We start from the raw sequence: 21744 nt of genomic DNA, 5'->3' as shown, positions 1-21744 counted from the left end.
CTTCAAGCATTGTTCACTTGACGCATAACTACAGTGCTGCTAGCAAATGACCTAGCTCCCTTGACAGTGGTAGCCCAGTCTGTACACTCATGCTGTGTCTTCCCACAATCCACACCCTGCTAGCACATCACACACACACACACACACACACACACACACACACACACACACACACACACAATGCACACACTGCTTTAATGGCACTCTCCTGTGTACCTGGCTAAATCCAGCCTTCGGTCTTCAGCTAAGTAGTCAACCTCCTCACAATGGCCTGGTTTAAGTGTCAGATTCTATATTTCCGTAGTTAGAATTTTGTGACATTTTGCTATGGGTCCCTTACACCTGGATTGCCATTTGTCCCCCATTCCCACGTATGAGGGAGCTTCAGCCATCATTTCTTTGAAAACATTATGTTACTTTCTTTGTGGGACTATGGACGCTCATCTTAGTCTACCTTGAGTTAGTAGTTACTCAGCATTGGATTTTCCCCTCCTCCACCCCGTATTGTTACTCAACATTATGTCTTCAACATTTCACTCCTTGAGTGTCCTTCTATGAAGCATAAACCTACAACCTATCTTGACTTAATAAAAAAGTTTTAAAGTAAAACACTGTGATACAGTTATATTTCTCCATCACTTTTCTCATTTTGATGCTGGATTTTTTTCTTCTTAATTATCCAACCTGAAAGAGGGTTTTCTAGGCTACGTCAAAGAACTGAAACCCCCTGAAAACACAGAGCTTTACTGCTTGGGATTCTAATGCCTGGCTCTAGAGAATAGTGGATAAAAATCCAAAGCGTTCATTTTAGAAAACCCCAGTTTGAAGAGCCAATGAGGCCGGAGGCACAGGGTTAAGCCCAAACCTTGACACCAAAGGATGTCATGACATTTGCTTCACTTCCTTCGGACACATACCTGTCATACATCTTCTCTTTACCAGCTCTCTCTCTCTCTAATACTACAGGATGGCACTTTTAATCCGCCATTTCCTATTTCTTTTTTTCAGTCTTCTCTATAGGCTCCTCTTTCCCACACCAATCCTCCCTTCCCCTAAGTCTACCCCCCGCAGAGGTGGCCATTTTCATCTCTCCCCTTAGGTGTTCCCTGCATGAGGTAGTCATGTAAATAGAAGTCACTTTCTCCTGCCAATGGCAACACGCGCACATTGGGTGCACCAAGTCACTCTCTCACTTTGCTGCACAGATGGCACCCGAGGACTGTTTAATCCTTCCACGCCAGGAGTCGGGTTTTCTTGGCATGAAATTCATTGCTGGCAATGGTCACATTGAAACTGCCAGTACCAGGGAGCTAAAGGTTCCCAATGTGTTACTCAGAGGAATTATCTGGGAGGGTGATAGCTAAGGTGGGCAGGAGTAAGTGAGGCAAATGCATTAACGGAATCGTCTCCACCGTGAGCTCAGTTGCTTCCTCTAAGCCTGGAGGACTGGATCTGCGTGGGGATCTGAATGGGAGTGGAGAACTGAATCTAAGAGCCTATTTTGGGTGCACAGCAGGCTTTAGAATAAAGCTGCCCTCCTTTGTTTTTTAAATGAGCCTGTGCTTTTGTCTCTGGCAAGAATAGATTCAAAGATTCTATTTTCCTCCAAGGCCCCAGCTGCCCCTCTGGACCCCATCATCTTTTACTTCTTTTCTTTCACAGGTTTGTTCTCTCTCTCTCTCTCTCTCTCTCTCTCTCTCTCTCTCTCTCTCTCTCTCTCTCTCTCTCTCTCTCCCTCTCTCTCTCCTCTCTCTCTTTCTCCTGTCCTAACCCTTGAAAAGACATGAGAGCTAATTCAACAAATCCTTAAAGGTTGTTGTCACTTTGCATTCTCATGGGTCAAGAAAATATTTTGAAAAAAATTCCCATTTAGGCAGGAGTCTCTTAGCACATCCAGAATTAGGAGATACACAAAGTGTGCTGTTGTGCAATAACTAAGTTCATGTTCTTAGCTAAGAAGCCATTGATACATAGAACTATAGAGTTTGGAAGAATTTAATTTTTAATATATGGTAGATGAGAGGATTCAGTCCTAGGGGATAAATGAGCTAGATTTTAGAGGAACCCAAATCTCCAAGAGGAACATATCCTGAGAATTTGGGCCCTTTTATTACTGAGGAAAAAGATGCCAGGTGATCTTTTTGTCAGTGTGTGCCCTGCTCTAAGCTAGTATGTCCACCTTTATGAAGGCGTATACCTGTGTGGCTGACTCCTCGCGGTGGGGGCATTATTTCCTATACTTTAAAAGCTGCTATAAGGATTAGGGGATCCTGGGACTCAATTCAGTGACACCTGCAGTGATTCCATAAGACTGTTTGAAGATTGCCACCCACCTATGGCCAAGTGGCAGGGCAGGAGCTCTTTTAAAGACTCCAAGGACCTCAACGAAGAACCCCTAAGGAGCTGGTCCCAGAGAGGAGAGAAGTCTGAGCTAATGAACAGTGTCATTTTGTGGACAGATCTTCTCTACACAGTCTCCATGCATAACAGATAGAAATGATGACAAATTTAAGCAAAGAATTCAGACAACCAAGGAGGCAACTCTACCACCAGTAGCCACAAGCACACAGCAGTATAGCCACACCTCAAGGAGTGGGAGCCTACCCCATGGGTGAACAATTTCTCAAAGCCCATCTGTAGTCAGAATTGTAAGGCGCGAACGCAGAAGAGACTTTCGTTCATCCACTCAAAGTGCCTGGCATTTGATTTGCTCAAAAGTTTATTCCTTAGAGAGAAGAAAAAAGTAAAAACACGGGGAAGATAAATTTTCAAAGGGTAGCAAAACATGAACTTGAACATTATATAATATCCAATGTGTACGAAAAAGATGAGAGACTTCTAAATTGTGACGATGGAGCCTGGGAATCTATGTGTCAGAAGCCTGAAGGAAGGGGAAGAGGAGGAGCCAAAATCTAGAATTTCGCCCCGCCCCCTATTCAGCCTCATTTGTTATTCATCTCTTGTGTTAGTATAGCTGGACTCTAGTCTAAGATCTTTACATATATTTTCAGCTTCAACTCTCCTTGAAACACTCTGAATCAGGATAGTTACCACCATTTTATTGACAGGGAAACTGAGGCACTAAAATATTAAGCAACGTATAGACATTGAGGGTTTGAAAAGGAAGAGGATGCTATCTGAGCCAGGAAAGAAGGAAGGGAGAAGACATGAGAAGGAAGAGCAGAGAGGTTCTCAACAGATTACGAAGAGAGGAAGGGGCAACAAGGCAGATAGACCGTGACCAGGAGAAGGGCTTCCTGGGACCTCTGAGACAGATCCATGATGAGATTTGCATGAGAGCTTTGGGAAGAGCAGACCAAATGGTGACCAATAAATACGACAGGACATAGACTGGGAAGGGATGGTCTTGTGAATAAACAGAGAAGTAGAAGACCAAGGCCAGGAGGAGTGGGGCCCCAGTCCTGAGCCTTGCTGCCAAGAGGAGAGGGCAGCCTGGAACACACAGAAGGGCTGATTTAACTTGTAGAGGAGATTTATTTTGCATTTTGCTCAAAATTTGATAGGCTTTTGGCAAGTGTATGAAACAGTCATAGATTTGGCAGTCTTCTGCTAGCAGATTTGAAACGTTCAATCCTTAAGAACTGCTGCATCGTTAGGTTATGCAAAACAGGGTGCAATTTTGTAAATATGCCATCTTGTACTGATTTGACATTTGTTCTATTATCCCAGAATATGCCAAAGGGAGAGAGACCTTCAGATTTAAGCCAAACCTTAACTTGTTTGTGGAGTGCTGATAAAATGTTGACTGCTGTGTGATCTTTAAAGCAGCCAGTGTTGCTTGTGAGGCCTGAGGTAGAGCCCCCTGTCTGGGGTTGATGGGAGCTCTTTCCTTGGCAACTCATGGGTACAGTTGTTTGATAGATGTACACAAGTAAAACATCTTATTTAGTGGGGGTTGGATTCAGTTTTTCTTAAATGTTTTCTGTGCCCTCTGCTCGGTATTAATGATGATCCTCCCAAATGGCACCCTTTAATGTTATTCATACAGCATTGATCACAGGAGGAGAATCCATAGAGTAAGCCAGTAAACCCAAAGCAATAGCTGACCGACTTTGCTAAATTGTTACCCTTTAGACCCAGTGACTGCTTGCCCTCTACAGGACCTGTGGATGGTAATGAGTATTTAGTGGTGATGTCAAGTGACCATAGAACATGCTGGAGAGGAACTTGAGCTTTGGAGTTCAAATGAAAGCACTGAAAGTCTGCTTCCTTGACTTCTAGAAGTTTGAGCTCAAGGAAGTCAATGCTCCCTCTCTGAACCTCAATTTCCTCCTCTAAATAATGGGAGTAACCAAATATGCCTCCCAGAGTCACAGAAGTGATTATAAAAGACCCCAACACCTGCCATGAAGTAAGCTTTGAAACCATGGCAGCTGCCACCATCCTTATCTTCAGGGAGCAAATTGTCCTTCTGCTTTGTAGATGGCATGAGGGGTAGCTTGAAAATTGTTATACCTCCTGTTTCCCACAGCATTTCCCTACTCTTATCAGCTCCTTCTTTTATTTCAAAAATACAAAGATTTATTTGTTGGAAGGTAGCTGAGGAACCAGCATGATCCAACAAGCAGCTACAGATGGTTCTTCTTGGGGATTGAAGGAAAAACTCCTCACAGAGATGCTGTGGAATCGGCACTGCCACTGGACCAATCCTTTCCACTTCTCCCTGCCAGACTGTTGCTGGCAGCAAGGCTCTCCGGAAGTTTCTAGCCTCAGGAGAATGCCAACTGCACCACCATTGCATCCTTGCCCATTTATCACTCTGAGCTTCCTTTTTAGTCCTTGGTGATAGACTATTCGGTTTGTAACTTAGTCATCCATTTCCTTTTTTATTTCTGTTTCCATGGATAGGCAACAGGGGATCATCCAATTTGGGTGGGTTAAAATAGTGTAATTAATATCTTCCCAATCATTAATCATATATTGGAGGAATGTATGCATTTCCTACGTTGGCTTTGCATGTTGCCATAGAGTCTTAATAGAGAAGCCCGATCACACAGTCCAGTAGGGAACCACTCACTGGTGGGTCCAGAGGCAAAGTGACATCATTGAATTTGGGGTGGAGGTTTGTTTTCTGCACCGAAAGCCCCAAAGCGGGTGTGCTTCTAGCAGATGTCTGTCTCTCTCATCGAAAGGTCCCTTTGGAGGCTTCTCCCAATGAGCAGGGAAACGTGTGCTGAAATGGCACTTATCTTGCAACTGCAGGGGAAGCTTTTGTTTTATTTTTCTCTTGCTGCATTAAAGTATTTGTCTTTCTTTCTTTGTAGTGTAATATTGTTAATGTAAAACAATTTGCATCATGACACTTTTATCACAGTTTTCGTCTTTTTCTCAGTATGTTGCATTTCTCACCATGTCTAGTTCATCACAGCTACAGTGTGTACATCACAACATTTATCTTAGGCTCAGGGTTTTACTTGTTTATAAAAATTGTCTTCTTTCAGCCTGTATTCACTCCATTTAAGAAAAAAAAGGCAGCCAGAAACTGTTTTGGTCCAAACTCCAGTAGTTATCACATTCCTTGCTAACTGTCCTGTGTATTTATATGCCTCCTAACTATTACTCTATGTTTCAATGACATTTCTCCATCTCATGGCACTGGGAGGTGGTTGGAGCAGCTTTTGCTGTTCACGCTGCCAAGCAAGGCAAGCCCGTGGGGCTGCTGGAGGTGAGGTGAGGCAACACAGTTGTATATCTGGGTCAGGTCTGGTGGTTAAAGTTAATTATCATCTGTGAGAAAAAAGGTGGAATTGAGCTTGTGCAGAAACAAGGTGGCAGAAAGTCAGCCCAGGCTGAGTCTATGACTGGGGGAAGAGATCACTGTGAAGGGGCCATGGCCCTGCAACTCAGAATGAGTCCTGGGTCTTCTAACCCCACCTTTCCATCTCCAGCTACATCAGATACGTAACAATGCCATTTAAGATGGTTTGATTTGATTGGCTTCTCTTAGAGGACAGAGGACTGCTCAAAGTTCTGTGCTGTCTTAGGTGATAAATCACCTGCCGATGGGAAAGACACCCTTCACCACATATAGGGTTGTTCAGACCAATGTGGCTCAGAATCCAGAGTACCCACTTGTATGTACTTCAAGTGCCAGGATATTTAATCAACATTTTATTTCACACCGTTCCATTGCTGGAAGACAATCATAAGTCCTTTGCAATTTTAAAAGACACGATAGAAACAGAAAGTGAAGGAGTTTTTCCCAGACTTGGTCCAGTTTTGACACTTCCTAGGGATGGGCTGTGGTACAAAGTTACTTTCTGAACCTGTCTCTTCATATAGAGTGCAGGGTTGGCAGAGACCTATGTCACACGGTTGTGAGACTTTGACTGACTTTCCTGGCTCCTTCAAGATGGTTAGTTAGCACAGTGACAGGCACAGAGGAAATGTTCAAGGAATGGTAGGTAGGATTACTACTGCCCTGGTGTAGCAGTTGGAAGTGGGTGCAATGACTTAATAAATTGCAGAATAAGAATATTATATTCTGTCTACTCCACTTCCACTCAACTCTGCAAAAGCAAGCTTAATTATATTTCATTTACTTATTGAGTTGGTAAATATTTAGCTATATATTACATGCTAATAATAAACAATTATAAGCAAGTCTTATGGACTTTATTATTTAATTGAATATAACTGAATGTTGTTTGACTAGATTAAAAAAAATGAATGGCTGCACAAATAAAAGTGGTAGTGTTGTGAGAGACAGAGGCATGCTTGCAAGCATGCTGGATGGATGGATTCGAAATGGATAGATGCATGTAGGACATCTCATCAGATGAAAGTTTCCCTAAAATTACATTAAAGAACAACTTTTAATGAGTTGCAATGTTTCTTTGATAAGTTTGTGAATAAATTCTCAATTTGGGTCAGAAATTTCATATAATGTTAAGCAGGAACTAGCCTGCATAGACAGGATGGGACATTTACTTGGAGCTACCCAGTTCAGGATGATCCTAGGAGTTTTAGTCGATAGAAACATTTTGGGTAACTGCACTGAAATTTGTAGACAGTATGTCACTTTCCAGAAATACTGTGTCACAGAATTTTCAGTCAGCATCAACAATTTACTTTAAACAATGCTTCTACCATGTCTCTTGACTCCTGAGTGGAATTATTCTTACTCCCATTTCACAGAAATCAGGACTCAAGAGGGCAGCATGTATGTCTCCAGTTGCAAAGTTCAGTAGTATTGAAACCGAAGACTAGACTTGAGCATGTAACTGTAGCCCCATACCTTTCTGGCTAGACCACTAGGACTCCCAGCAAAAAAAAAAAAAAAAAAAAAAAAAAAAAAAAAAAAAAAAATCCAGTGTGCACCAGTTTTGTAGATAGAGGTGTCACTGAAATGCAGACCCGGACTCAGGAAGAACCGGGTGGCTGCTTTTGAGTCCGTGGAGATGTCACTGCCCTTTTCCCTATCGAACCCGCTCCAGACAGCAAAGAAGACTCACTCTTCCAGTCTCTATCTGGTATTTCCCTTTCATCTCAACATTGTAACTGGTCCTAAATTTAAATCTTCTGACCTATGCTTTTAAAGCTTTTTTTTTTTTCATCCAAGACCTCTGACCCTTATTGTGGAAGCCCCTAGATGACTCAGACCACAAAATAGAACTTTTAACCCTTCATCCTGGCACCCTGGCTGCCTTGGGAATAAAAATTAACAGCACCATTTTTCTTTAATATTAAAAACGAGGAAGTACCAAACAACCACTGATTTTCTGAGGCCACCCTTGATCTTTTTCACCCTTTCCCCTCCCATATGTTACACTTGCTTAGGCTTTAAACATCTGTTTCCAGAGAGGTAATGTTTGCTTTTCATTTAGAACCTAGCAATGTGGACCAAAGTTCACATGACATATTGCAGAGTATGTTTAGTTGCAAATGCTATGTACAGGCTCTTTGAAATGTAGCATGTATGGCACCATGTGACACATGGTTGCTATGGTAATACACTTTTTGGCTGAACTACAGCAGAAACCCATGGTACATACATTGCTAATATGAGACTCTGCCCTCTGCTAATGCATAGGACACAGCCAATCTGTGATCTGGGACTCAAGGGGTTTTGCGTGCAGCCTAGGGGACAGGTGCCCTCTTCTTACATGTGCAGGGAAGATGTGGCATTCTTCCTTTCCAGTCCTGTCTCCCAGGCACGGGGCATGCTGTGCATTCTGCCATGCATGGAGACAGCATTTGCTTGAATATCGGTTTGCTATATTTTGTATCAAAGGGGGCCCCAGCTGAAAACATTTTATTTTGTAAACTGAAGTGAAAAATCAGTTATGGCAGATCCTTTTTTGAATAATGACATTCTTTTTCCCAATTTCAGAATTCAACAGTCATGAGCAGAGCTGAAAATTTTAAACAAGTTGAGTACCTCCTTATTCATGGAACAGCAGATGGTGAGTTTCAGTTAATTAGACTTTTTAGTATCACAGACAGGTTTGCAACTTCACTACTGACAAAACAAAAGCATGAGGGGCAAGACTGTTACATTTACTTCAATAAAACAGTGTTGCTTTCCACAACTCACTTGTCTTGGGCTAAATGGGATGCTGAGTCCTAGAACTTCAGTCACTGTCTTCTCTGCTTCCCCCTCAGTAGCTGAACACTCCAGAGGCTATCAGCTATTTGTTTATATGGCTGCTTGTTCCCTTTCTTTCCCGCAGATAATGTTCACTTCCAGCAGTCAGCTCAGATCTCCAAAGCCCTGGTGGAAGCTGGCGTGGATTTCCAAGCAATGGTATAATAAGACTTTGTTCAGGGGGAACCAAGTATCTGGAAGGTCTAGTTTCCTCTTCGGGGGTTACTTTTTCCCAAGGACGTCTGAGAAGATAGGACTGAAGAGGGCTTTCTCATTCCAGTGTGAAGTTGGAGATGTGATATCCTTGAGTCATACACAGAGTAAATATTAGACAGTTTGAGGTTGAGAAACACAGTATTACATATCCTGGGAGTGTCAAAACACCATTCTTCTATTCCTGTGATGGTTCAGTCTCTCCCTGTTTTGATTTGAAAGTAATCACTTATTCCGTAAATGTGTGGCAGAGTAATTCTAAAGTGAAACCAGCATGATAATAGCTGAAATGTAAAAGCCATTCTGTTATTATGATTACTAGCCATCCTAACAACAGTGGGATATTAATAATCAGCATGCCACAGTTCTTGTGATTGCTACACTCTCTTTTGTTGAACAACTGCAGGCAACAAGCAATTAGGCTTGCTTATAAAATCAGAAAGGACTGGGGCTGCTTTTGCCTATACAGAGGATGTTGGGGGTATTGAGTCTTCTATATTAGAATTTTTCAGGTCAAAAAGAAAAAATATATATACATGCACACACAACATGTCTTGCACTAATAATACTGTTGTTTAAAACACAGCTTTCTTACCTGTTTTGGCTAGAAAACCCTGCCCCCCCCCCTTCTAACACATAATTCGCTGTGTGCTCAGTTCCAGGAGTACCCACTGTCTAGACGTGGGCTTTCTATCTTGTATTGAGAAAACCTGCCATATCTTTTGGACCAGATTCTCAGTAGAGGTCAAGGTTTATTTTTTCACTACTTAATCAAAATCATATAATACTTGAGGCATGATTTTAAAATTAACTTTTGTCTCAGTAATATGTACTAGGCTGGCAGTGCTTTCCCATTCATTTAGTAAGGTATCAGTTTATACGTGTTTGCTTCAGGTTGGAGACTCCTTCTATATAAATGTCACACAGACAAAGCTTTTAATTTCCAGTATAAAAATTTAACTGTTGATAAATAATACATTTGACTTTTGACTTCATTATATATATATATATATATGTGTGTGTGTGTGTGTGTGTGTGTGTTATAACACTTTAATATTTAAATGGATTTTTGTAGCCATTAAGATACTTATATTGGAAAAATTGCTTTAAAAAGTATTTATTTTAATACATACTCAAGTGTAGAGAAATTTGATACTTGCTAGTACCCATTAAAATAGTATGCCTGCTGGTATAAACCTTCCCATTTACGGTGTGGTTTTAAGTGACCTTTGAGTTACATTTGAAAGTTGATTTGGGTATTTTAATTAGAATATACCTATGTTTAAAGCCCCATGCAGTAAATCCAAATGCACAGTGGATTTTCTCAGTACCTGAAAAAGAGGACCAGAGACTTCTTCAGAACTGAACATATTTTGAAAAGCTCTGGGGAGGAACTAGACACCGTCTTCAACCACACTTCAGTTTATCAACCTTTCCCATTTAACACCACGCAATAGCTCATTTGAATTTTTTCCTTTTAAATTAAATCCTAATTCTGACCTCTTTCTCTCTCCAGTGGTATACGGATGAAGACCATGGGATCGCTAGCAGCATGGCCCACCAGCATATCTATACCCACATGAGCCATTTCCTCCAACAGTGCTTCTCCGTACAGTAGCACAGCAAGGCTCCCGTAGCTTATTTAAAAACACATTTGTTCTCATTATCTCAAAACTGCACTGTCAAGATGACGATCTTAATAACGCTCTCATCGAGAAATTCCAGGCTACTTTCCAGTTTCATACCTGCAGTCCTAAGTAAGAATGTCTGTCTTCACAACAGATTATTACCTTACAGCAATTTGGATTTTTCACTCTGTTTTGTTTATCATTTAAAATTATTTCCACATCAGCTGCTGAAACAACAAATATAAATTATTTTTACAAGAGTTCTGCATAGATTTTCTGAGAAGAATTTCTTTTTTTTTTTCTTTCTTCTTACTAGACTGGTCCAAATCTTGTTCCCTTATTTAAGGGGATGACAAGATGTGGGCAATGATGTCATTAGGGCAGCAATGAGAGAAGCGGGGACAGGGAGAGGAGATCACAGAGTATGGCTAGAAACCCAGGTCCAAGCACACCAACCCAATCAGGCTACTGTCAGCTCGCCTTCAGAAGTGCTGTTCACTGCCAGACTGGCACAGTTTTCTGAGAAAGACTATTCAAACAGTCTCAGGAAATCATATATGCAAAGCACTGACTTCTCAGTAAAACCACAGCAGTTGAATAGACTCCAAAGAAATGCAAGGGAAACTGCCAGCAATGTAAGGGCCCCAGGTGCCAGTTATGGCTATAGGTGCTACACAAACACAGTAAGGGTGATGGGAAAGCATTGCAAATGTGCTTTTAAAAAATCACCGATGTTTCCTAGTGAAAAGAGGCAGCTTGGAACATATCGACTTGCCCTGTTAAAAGTTGAAAATATTTGTGTCACAAATTCTAACATGAAGAAATACTTGCATCAGTTCTTACTTCATTTCCTTGAGTATGTTAATTAAAATATTTTAACCTCATTGGCTTTTTAATGGAATATGACCGAGAATGTTGTGTGTTATTATTTCTATTCTACACACTGGAATTTTGCCTGGTCATTTAGTAAATATGCTTCCATTTTTCAGAGGTAATGGGTTACATCTTGAATCAAACTTAAACCGCATTGACATATGGACACATTTGTTCAAAGGTTCTTGTTTAACTTGTTAGAAATCCAAGACTGTCTTGTAAACATGGAAGGAGTTCAGCTTTAAAAAAAAAAAAACCTTAGATACATAAAACTGTTTAAAGTTAAATAATTCATACGAGTTTATCTAATACCCATGAAATTTCAATTCTCATACTTAACACTTAGCTTTTAAGAAACCAATTAATAATAATGTGGTCATTTGTGTATTATGAAAGACAATTTAATTTAATCCAGGGAAGCATGTGAGGTTCAAAGCACGAGAATGAATACTATCAGCAAAGTCATTTTGGTAGTTCTGATGGTTCCGTGGATGTGTCCTTCCAGGGCTTTGTGTTTTGTTTTGTCTCCAGTCTTTTTTTTTGGGGGGGGGGGGGAATGTAATAGAAAGAAAGCATAGATTTCCGATACTGAATTTGACTTAGCAATGTTTGAATAACTTAAAAAATATGATATTTTGTTTCAATTATTTGTAACAGCTGCATTTTAAAAATGGACTTCACACATTTAAATGGAGACCATTTTCTAGACAAAATTATCATAGGTGAGCTACAGCATAAACTCCAAACCTGGCAGAAATGGAAACCATCTATCAATTAAAAATGAGATTAGAGATACATGGTAACAATGTACAGAGGCTGTGAAATCAGCTTTACTGCTTTTTCCAGGGCATGCCACTGATTGGTTTCACCTTAATTAACTCGAAAGTCCCACTCTTCCATGGGAAGCATCGCTGATCCTTAGCCCTGTAGGTTTCTGGCCATTATCCTTGTTTTGAATATAGCTCAGTCACTTGTGTAGCAGGACCAATCTGCAAGGTCCTAGATCAAGGAACAGAGGTAACACATGTTCCTGACAGCATGAAAACATAAAAGCAAATTAAATAGAAACTATTCTTTGTGGGTTCTTTCACTAAACCACATTATATAATAACGCAGGTTTTGTATTAATATTTCTCATGATTCTATAATGTTTATACAATGCCCAAGCCATGATTTTTTGTTCCTTTCACTTCTAAATTTGTTGTTTCTGGAGCCTGAAGTAATAAAAATATCATAGCACACATTTTTTTTCAGGCAATGAGAGTTTCAAATGGTGATAATTTGATGAAATTCAGTTTTTATTTGACTCTCATAGGACAAATTTTACTGTTCAATAAGAGTTGTGAATTAGATAAAAGAAACTGAGACATGAATTATAGATAAACTTAATTTAAAGGTAAGTCTGAAACACACAAGAACTAGCAATGTCACCAAGATGTATAGACATGTCTCCTATGGGCACATGCAGCCTCTGGAAGCCGTCCTTCACAAACCATCCTCAGAGTGCACCAGAACCCAGGGGCACATGCGCTAAAGGAATCGAGAAGCAGTTCATGCTGCAAGATAAGTTCAGTCTGTGTTGCTCTGGGCTTTGTGTTTCTTGATCAAAGTATTAGCAGTCCCACTTCTTGGCACTGACTGCTTTTGCTCTAAGTTGGAGTGAGAATACTGACTTATAAGACTACTAGATTTGTACAATATTTAAGATTCAATAAATTCTAAGTGAAGAAACATACCAAAACACAAGCATGTTTTTTTTCCTAAAATAAGATAATTTTGTTGTGCCAACTTTGTGACAGTTATTTCAGCAGTATTTTCACATACGTCCTGAGTGACCTGAAGCATATATTCAGGATGTTTTGGGGGATACAGATGGCTGAGAATGAAACACAAATGGGGGTTATAAAGCACAACATCACTGGCTACCCCATAAGAAATCTCAGATCCTGGTATTAACAAGACCATTGTGAAGCTCAGTAGTATTTGATCATCTCTCTTCATGTCATATTTCTCTGACAATATTAACATGTAAGCCCAAGAATTTGAATTAATAAGAAGAGAATATTTTTTACTGCTATTAAAAAGGGTATGTCTTTCAATGCATATAGAGCAGTAGTTCTCAACCTTCCTAATGCTGCAACCCTTTAATATAGCTCTTCATGTTGTGGTGACTCCCAACCATAATATTATATTTGTTGCTACTTCACAACTGTAATTTTACTACTGTTATGAACCATAATGTAAATATCTGTGTTCTGATGATCTAATGTGACCCTGTGAAAGGGTCATTCAATCCCCAAAGGGGTTGTGACCCTAAGTAGAGAACCACTATTATAGACTATAAATGTGAACAAATTAAATAGAAGTCTTTATTCTACATAGCCTTTCCAAATCAATTCTCCAAGCCTGTGAAATTTCTTAAAAAGCATCCATCATGGTAGTGGGATTATTCAACATTCAATGGTGTAACCCTTCAACAACCAAAATCCTTATCTCCATCTCTCTGTATCTACAGGGGATTGGTTCTAGATTCTCCTGTGGATACAGGAAACAAAATCCAATGATCTTCAAATATCTCCTGTAAAGTGGCTTAGACTATACAGAAATGGAAGCTTGTCTTTCTCTATACTTCATATAATCTTCAGATTCTTGTGATATCCAGAACAATGTAAATGCTGTGTATCATATTGAAAGGAATGTTAAGGGAAAAGCAAATATATGTTGATACAGGCATAGTTGTTTTAGAAATATTTTGATCAGTGATTGCATGAATCCTCAGAGACATGAAGATTAGGGTACTTGAAGGTATGTGAAGGGATGGTCCTCTCTGTAAGTTACTTCTATACAAAAATCATAATTTTGTGAATTGTGAGCACCAAAATGGATTTCACTGGTAGATTTGGTTTTATTGTTATCACAGAGAAATGAGTGATGAAGAAAGTATAGTATATTGAGAAGAAATGGTACTCAATCTGATTCTGTTTCTAAGAACCAAAGCGAACACCCTATTAGGGATGAGCAAAATCCTTTCTCACCTCCTGCTTGAGATACAGTGCCCTTCAGCTGAAATTGGACAAACAGGGCAAGATAATCAGCAGTTATGACAAGCATGGTATTTAAGGAACATTATCCAGGCTCTTTGAAGTCAACTCCTTCCTACCTCAGAAGTGCTGCATGGCTGAGATTTATATACATGCAGTGCCAAGCATCTTCCCTTCCAGTCTTCTTTCCTCCTAGCCTCAGGATTTTGCTGTTTTTTTCTACCTTGGTGGCTGCATACACTGCATAGATTCTGGCCTTAAATGTCCATGTTCTCATGGGCCAGATCTATGTAGTGTCTCATATGCACTGCTGGTGTTCTCTGTTGTAATGTATCCTTTATCATTCATCACAACAGCATTTTCTGACACATTTTACTTAGGCTTCTGGAACAACTTTTGCTGTTTGGATAAATACAAGAGCACAGAATTAGACCCTCTAGAGTTAACAGGGAAGGCTAAGACACCACCGTTACCATCAAGGGGCTTACAAACAAATGGAGAAATGAGGTTGCCTGGCAGAAGTCTATGACTCCACACTCAAAAGGAAGTGGGCCTAGATATAAGCTCAGTCCACAGTAAGAAGAAATGAGGTCATTAGGACTGAAGGGAAGCAGAACATCTAAATATGCCCAGTGAAAAATCAGAAGTCATTTCTGATTTTAACCACAACCTCTCAGAATACTTAGAGGCAATATGACTTTCATAAAACTTTCAGAAAGTTACCATCTCATTATTTAAAAGACAGCACCTTGCTCTATTTAGGCCATGCTGATCATAAACCCATGATAGCCCAGGCTGGCCTCAAAATCCTGGCAGTCCTCTTAGCTCAGTCTCCCAAATGCTGATGTTATAGATGTTAGCCACCCAGATGGCATTTTACTTTATTTCCTTGACTGGATATACAAGACAGACATACTGAAAAGTTAGAAATCAGTCTGTCAATGATAGAAAAGCAACTCATGAGAGAATGGGCTTCAGCTGACAGAAACAGAGAGGTCAGTGCAGACAGGAAACAGAATAACTCTTCATTCCTAAGACCTAAGAGAATCCTGAAAGATCTGCAAGTCATCATAGGGAGTGTCTCTATCAGACTCTGAATCTGAATTACCCCCATAGCTAAAACCCTGAACAATAAAATAACTGCTGGAGTTCCCACCATTCCCAGTTTCAAGTGGTACTACAGAGCTATAGTAATAAGAACAGCAAGGAATCAGCACAAAAACAGTCATATTGATCAACTGGAACAAATTGAAAACCCAGACATACATCTACACACCTATGGACATACCCACTGGAAAAAAGACAGTATCTTCAATAAATGGTGGTCAAACCGGATGTCTGTAGGTAGGAATCTGAGTCATTCCAACAAGATAGTTAGGAAAAACATGGACGCTGTTAAGTAGGGACGATTACAAGTAAGCCTACTAGTCAAGAGAAATACTAATCAGCAGGTAGAGTTCTGAACACAGTCTTCCCAACAATCTAGACGGTCACAAAAGAACTGTGCTCCCATTTGACCTCTACAGCAAACAGAAAGGCACGTTTAGGGAATGCCTTCCCCACACAGGTTAAAAGCAGGAATTCATGAATTCTAACAGTGCAGATACTGCTAATGAGCTTTTCACTTTCCCGTAGAGGTAACCTTACTCGTGCCGTGTTCTGTAGGGGAAGGAGCATGTGCATCCTTACAAACTTCTCATTATTTTCTGTTCATAAAGTTCAAGTTGTTTGAATCCTTCTGAAGTGTTTTATGTCACAAATGTTTTTTAACGGGGGGGGGGGGGGGCCGGGGATGTCTTCATTTAAATATGCTTAGACCGTTAAAATACTTTACCTGATTTATTGGTTAATATGAAGGAAAAATAAAGACAGGACACACTTTAAAATAAGCATGAAAATTAGTTAGGATAAATATTTATTTCCACATAACATTTCTTAGTTTTGAAAAACACAATATCCTAGTCACATTTACACATTACTTAAACATTGCAATAAATTACATTCAGGATATTCAGTAATTTTGACCAGGAATCTGAAATTAGGAGTAAATATATAATACTACATTTTCTTATATTTTATGTGATTTCAAAATATTAAGATTAAGATAGAGATAGCATTAAAATTCACACAAGAACAAAATTACTATAAAAATACTCAGAAATACGTAATTTCATAGGATGACTGCTTGTTCAAACCAGTGATCATGTGAAGGTTTTAATTCACTGATCATTTTTAACGGAACAGGTACTACTATACGGAAACACTATGAGACTGCTTTGGGATTGACCAGCTAAATCAGAAACAGTGAGAATGTTTAGATGGAGTATCAGGTTACAACATACACAAAGGCAGCACATTTGGAACAGAGAGTTTTGCATTTTCTTTACCATTTATAAATACAAACTTTACTAACTTCAAATTCTTCTCATAATTTAGCTCATATTGCATTAAAAAATGGCTCCTGAAAAGACTGAGAAACTTTTGTTTCAAAAGATATCAAAATGTCAAGGTTAATGTAGGCTTTGCTGTTCTTCACTTAGCAACAGAGGAGTTTGTCCAATTATGTGCATTTACATAGAGTACATATAGTTTATAAAAGCCACAGGGCTCTGAATTTTTCTAAATTTGGAAATTGAAAGATTATAAGGATGTCAATTATTGGTAATCCTTAGGAAATAAGAATCCTATGAGATTTCATTTTTATTAACTCACATTCATCTAAAATTAAATGAACTTTATATTTAGTAATATTCAAAAAATCCATTACTTCCTTCCTGTTTCAATAAGCTTAGTAAAGTTGGATTGTTTCATATGGACTGAAATATTTACATAACCTTTTCTAACAGAATCTGAATTTTAGTTCAAAGATTGTTTTTCCACAACATGCATTTAATTAAAATGTGGAAAAGAACTTTGCAAAAACAATTACAGTTGGAGACCCGTTGTTCTTACATGACAACATGATAGGAACCAATACTAAGCAGTGCGTGACCATTATCAGCAGAACAGCTGTACGGGGATTGGCATTTCATGTGCAATGATTCACCATGTGGCATTCCATAAGTGTGTATGTCATAGGTGTATCCGGGAGGCAACTGTCGTCAATGGGAGAGAAAGTCAATAGCACATTTCTGGTAAAGACTTGAAATGAAAAAAAAAAAAAATCTCACAAAACTCTTCAAATATCTCAAGCATTTCATACAAGTCTTGTACTTGACCACATGGTTACAACTTGAGTTCTAAGCAAACACTACAGGACTCTCTTGCGTAGGACTTTTAAGAAGGTATGAACAGGTTTCTTTCTCAGATAACCTGAAGTGTCAGTTAGAGATTAAGTATTAAATGCATCATATTAAGTCAGGAAATACATACATACAATTGTTAAAAATGCTTTCAAGGTAGCCTTTTGATTCGGGTCTTTCAAAACAAGTCCCTAATGCTAAGGCATAAAAAAACAAAAAGTAAAACTACCTTTCAAAATTCTTCTAAATAAAATTTTCAGGTATCTTTAGGTTACTAAGGTAGGAAAATACAAACTAGGTAAATATGACTTTTTTTTTTTCTTAAGAAAGCTTTGTTCTCATAACACTGACAGTGAGAATGTTGTGTTGGTGAATGTCTCACAGTAGTAACATGGGGACTCTTGCATTAGCTATTGTATCTGCTCACAAGGGGGTCACACTGCTCAGAGGTTAAACACAGAAATGGAACAAGCGTTGCACTACTTACAGTATGAAGGTGGATTTGGGAGGGGAGACAGGATTTACAATACGTGATCAAAGCAGTTTTATTCATAATTGTGACACTCTTCTCATATATATGTAAAAAATCAATTGAAGATCAAGTCATAGACAAGTCTCCCTGTCAACACCTTTCCCTGAGGCAGCTTTCTTCTCTTTTCCACTTTCAACGCTAAAGGGGAGGGAGGAAAAAAAAAAGGGAGAAATTTACCACTAGAATCCAGCTTCTTCAGACACAAAACCCATCAACCCCAAAGAAATCAAAGAGTTCTTAGCCATTGCTCTCTCATGCTGCCACACTGATACACAGCAGCAATGAAAGCCTCTGCACTCTGAGCTAGAAATCAAGAACTGCAGAGAGGGGGAAATTCAAAAACAGACACCGAGAAACGAAAAACAGGCATTTCCACACAGTTTTAAAAGCATGCAGGATTAATGCAGGGTCCTCATCTGAGCAGATGAATAACCGATAATTGGTGGAAATGCCAGTCATGCTCCACGTTAAGGTAGCATAAGACTAGAAATGACAGAACAAGGTGCTGCCCAAGGGCTTTCCAGGCTCTGCTGGAAATGGCTTTTCCTTTCCTGGACTGGACCTTGATCTTTGGTAAGGGAGATGTCTTGGTAGGGAGTGCAGACACAAATTTCCTTGCCTGAGAGGACAGCTCACTGCTCTCCACATACCTGTGCTGTGTTTATAGGTAAAGCCTCAGACTACCCAGTAGAGGAACGACGCTTCATTTCTTTCTAGAATAAACTCACACCTCAGAAGCCCGTTTAATCTCATCTTCCACTTGACTTCAACGACGGCTGTGTGGATAATGTAACTAGCATTTCTGTTGAGTCATCTGCACTATGCTCTCCATTTTGTGCTTCTTCTCTCACATAGAAGTTTTCATAGAGAGTTCACATATAGTGTTCAAACGAACGAAGCTCAGCCTGAAAGTATATGCTTCCAGAAAGAAGGGCACCACGCTCCTTCCTTCAGTACTTCCGGTGCCTGGCAAAGTCCCGTGCACTGGAGGGCTCTGTGCCCCGCCCCCCAATTATGGCATAAAGAACAATCTACACTCAGCCTCTGAGACCCTGAACTGGAAGAATCAACATACTTTTTTACTGCTAACTTTGGCCCTTAATATGCATTTATGAAAGAGTTGAAGGTGGTAACGCTCTTGGTTTTACAACTGCTCTCTGGATGATAAAGGAACCAAGTTATGTTTTCTCTGGGGTTTCCGGAGAATCTTTCTCAGTGGTCAATAACTTAAACATATTCTAAGAGTGTGTTTTTAAAATTGTTTTTTCTCCAATTCAAGCTAGAAACAGGCCTTCTCAGTTGTCACCACCACCCGGCGCCATCAGGTAAGAAGTGCCGGAGCTTCTGCCATCTGTGGCACGCTGCCAGTGCTGAGAGCTGGTGTGAGCAAGTGTCTATGGCACCCGGGTTTATGCCTGCCACATTTCTCAGCACATACTCCTTACAGGTCAGAGCAAAGCAACTTTTTTCCCTTTTCTTTTCTCCTTCCATGAGAAGAGATGACAGTGTGCACATGATGTGTTGAGTGCCTTAATTCTGTATTTTTAAGTTCTCTATCTGTATGACTCACTTTTTTTCTACTTTAAGTTCCTTTTATATGACAAATGTCTGCTATTCTGCTTTTCAAATTAACTTGTCCTTGGACGTCACTTGTCCCCACCTCTTCTGTCAAACAAAGCCAATGAAGTCCAACAGAGTGGGGTGGAGGTACGGGTGGAGTACCCATTCTCATCTCCCAGAGCTAAGGGTGAGGCGCGTGACCTAGGTGATTTAATCTCTCTGAGACTGGGTTTCTGCAACACTAAGTTGAGTTTTGGACCAGATGGCCTCTGAGTCTTCTTGTAGCTCACTTCAAGAATACTGATTCTGGTATTCCTGTTTCTAATATGCTCTGTCTTTTGGAAAATAGGATGTTGTATCCTAACTATAAGCCTCTTCCTGATGTGCTTTAATTATACTGTTGTTTTATATAACTTACTAAATGACTATTTTATAACCATTAAAAATAATTTGGGGAGGCAGAAGTATTATAATCAGCTCAAACCTCTATGAAAATGCTTTCTTTGGATTTTCTAACTGTAAGATGATCTCTCTTGGTTTCTTATTACATCTATTTTTCTAAATGCTAATCAACTAAGCTTTCATTTAAACAAACATATCACATGCATACTATTTCTTACTGTAATAAACAAATATCAGGTATTCTGAGAAGATCTAGGAATACACAGTAGATAAAATTGTCTTTGTTGGTCAGTCCTGAAAACATACACACAAGTAATCTTATACAGACTGATCAGGTTGCATTTGTTTATTTAGAAATATATATGTATGTACATATATATGTATGTAATAATAATTAATGAAAAAAGAGGCCATGGATTAGAAAGCAAGCAGGGAGAGAGAAGTACACAAGGGTTTGCAAAGGATACGGAAGGGGGAAATGATATAATCATATTATAATCTCAAAAAATAAAATAACAAAACATAAAAATAAGAAAGTGACAGTTTAAGAGTGAGCAAAAAGTAGACCACTATTGCCATGCTGCTGAGACATCTATGAGAACGTTTCTTCCACGGAACTCAAATATTGTTTTGAAAAGCATTTGTCAAGTAGTTAGGGGAAGAACTAAGGAATCACAGCACAGAAGGAGACTCCGTGGTAGGAGAAGGATGTACAGAGGACAGAGGAAAGGTAAAGAGTAGGAGCAGGAAGCTGTCCTGGCAGTTCATCCATGCTTAATGGATGGCTCAACACCCAGCACAAACAAGAGGTCCATGGCTTAATAAATAAAGGAGAAGACAAAGTTAGAGGATAGAGAGATGGGAGTGGATCAGGAAGGAGTTGGGGGGAAAGGGGGCAAATATAATCAAAATACATTGTATGAAATCTTCAAAGAATTCATAAAAATATTTTAAGATCACTGAAAATGCTCCTTTCCTAGCATTTATAAGTATCACTGCAAGAAATGTTCCTAGGAGTCCATTTTATAAAGCATTGTGGTTGTTCACTGATTATGCAGTAAACATGGTTTTTGAGAGCCCTGTTTTTATCAAACTATATGAGAAGCTGTGGAGGCAACTCATTGAACAAGAAGAAATCAAGCTGGTGCCTACATGGAGCCTTCACACCTACGTTCTAGCATCTTCGGTACAGGAACATACTCTGCAAGCTACCAAAACAGAAACAGAAACACTAATCCAGCCACAAAATCTTTGATCTACAATGATATCCTTTCTGAAAGATATGCTAGGGAATAATGGCACAAAGCTTGTGGAAGTAACCAACCAATATCTGATTTGACTGAAGGTTCAATCCCATATGATGGAATCCCATACCCAACACTGCTTGGGTGATCAGGAACCAAGACTAGATAGCCCAGGGACCTAGGCTAAAACCAAGCACTATTGTTCAAAACAAAACAAAGAAAACATAGCAATAAAATGATTCCTAATGACATTCTGCTATAATTATGCATTATATCATGTATAATTATATAATTACAATATTACTATATATTATACAATAATATAAATTATATTATAATTATCTTATTATTAAAAAAAGAAACCATGGGGGCCTACCTAGTAAAACTCTATTGCAAAAAAG

At 39.3% G+C, this 21744-nt stretch overlaps 2 protein-coding genes across 10 annotated transcripts in view; one reads left to right on the top strand and one right to left on the bottom strand.

The window, feature by feature from the left end:
* Positions 1-12117, top strand: part of Dpp4 (dipeptidyl peptidase 4) — a 90070-nt gene extending 77953 nt beyond the window's left edge. For both annotated transcript variants that reach the window (XM_052724514.1, XM_052724515.1), the window contains 3 exons: positions 8354-8426; positions 8694-8767; positions 10338-12117. In XM_052724514.1, the coding sequence (XP_052580474.1) occupies positions 8354-8426; positions 8694-8767; positions 10338-10439 (249 nt within the window). In that variant the 3' untranslated portion in view covers positions 10440-12117. The remainder of the gene's footprint in view (positions 1-8353; positions 8427-8693; positions 8768-10337) is intronic.
* Positions 12118-16249: 4132 nt separating this feature from the next.
* Slc4a10 (solute carrier family 4 member 10) overlaps positions 16250-21744 on the bottom strand; it is a 265310-nt gene continuing 259815 nt past the window's right edge. For all 8 annotated transcript variants that reach the window (XM_052726362.1, XM_052726361.1, XM_052726367.1 and 5 more), the window contains one exon: positions 16250-18275. In XM_052726362.1, coding sequence (XP_052582322.1) covers positions 18209-18275 — 67 coding nt within the window. In that variant the 3' untranslated portion in view covers positions 16250-18208. The remainder of the gene's footprint in view (positions 18276-21744) is intronic.

The sequence above is a fragment of the Peromyscus californicus genome, unplaced genomic scaffold (assembly GCF_007827085.1).
Source record: "Peromyscus californicus insignis strain IS unplaced genomic scaffold, ASM782708v3 Scaffold_7__1_contigs__length_154581171, whole genome shotgun sequence".
Classification (NCBI taxonomy): Eukaryota; Metazoa; Chordata; class Mammalia; order Rodentia; family Cricetidae; genus Peromyscus; species Peromyscus californicus.
The sequence above is the reverse complement of the archived record's forward strand: the minus strand, read 5'-3'. Positions and strand labels throughout refer to the sequence as shown.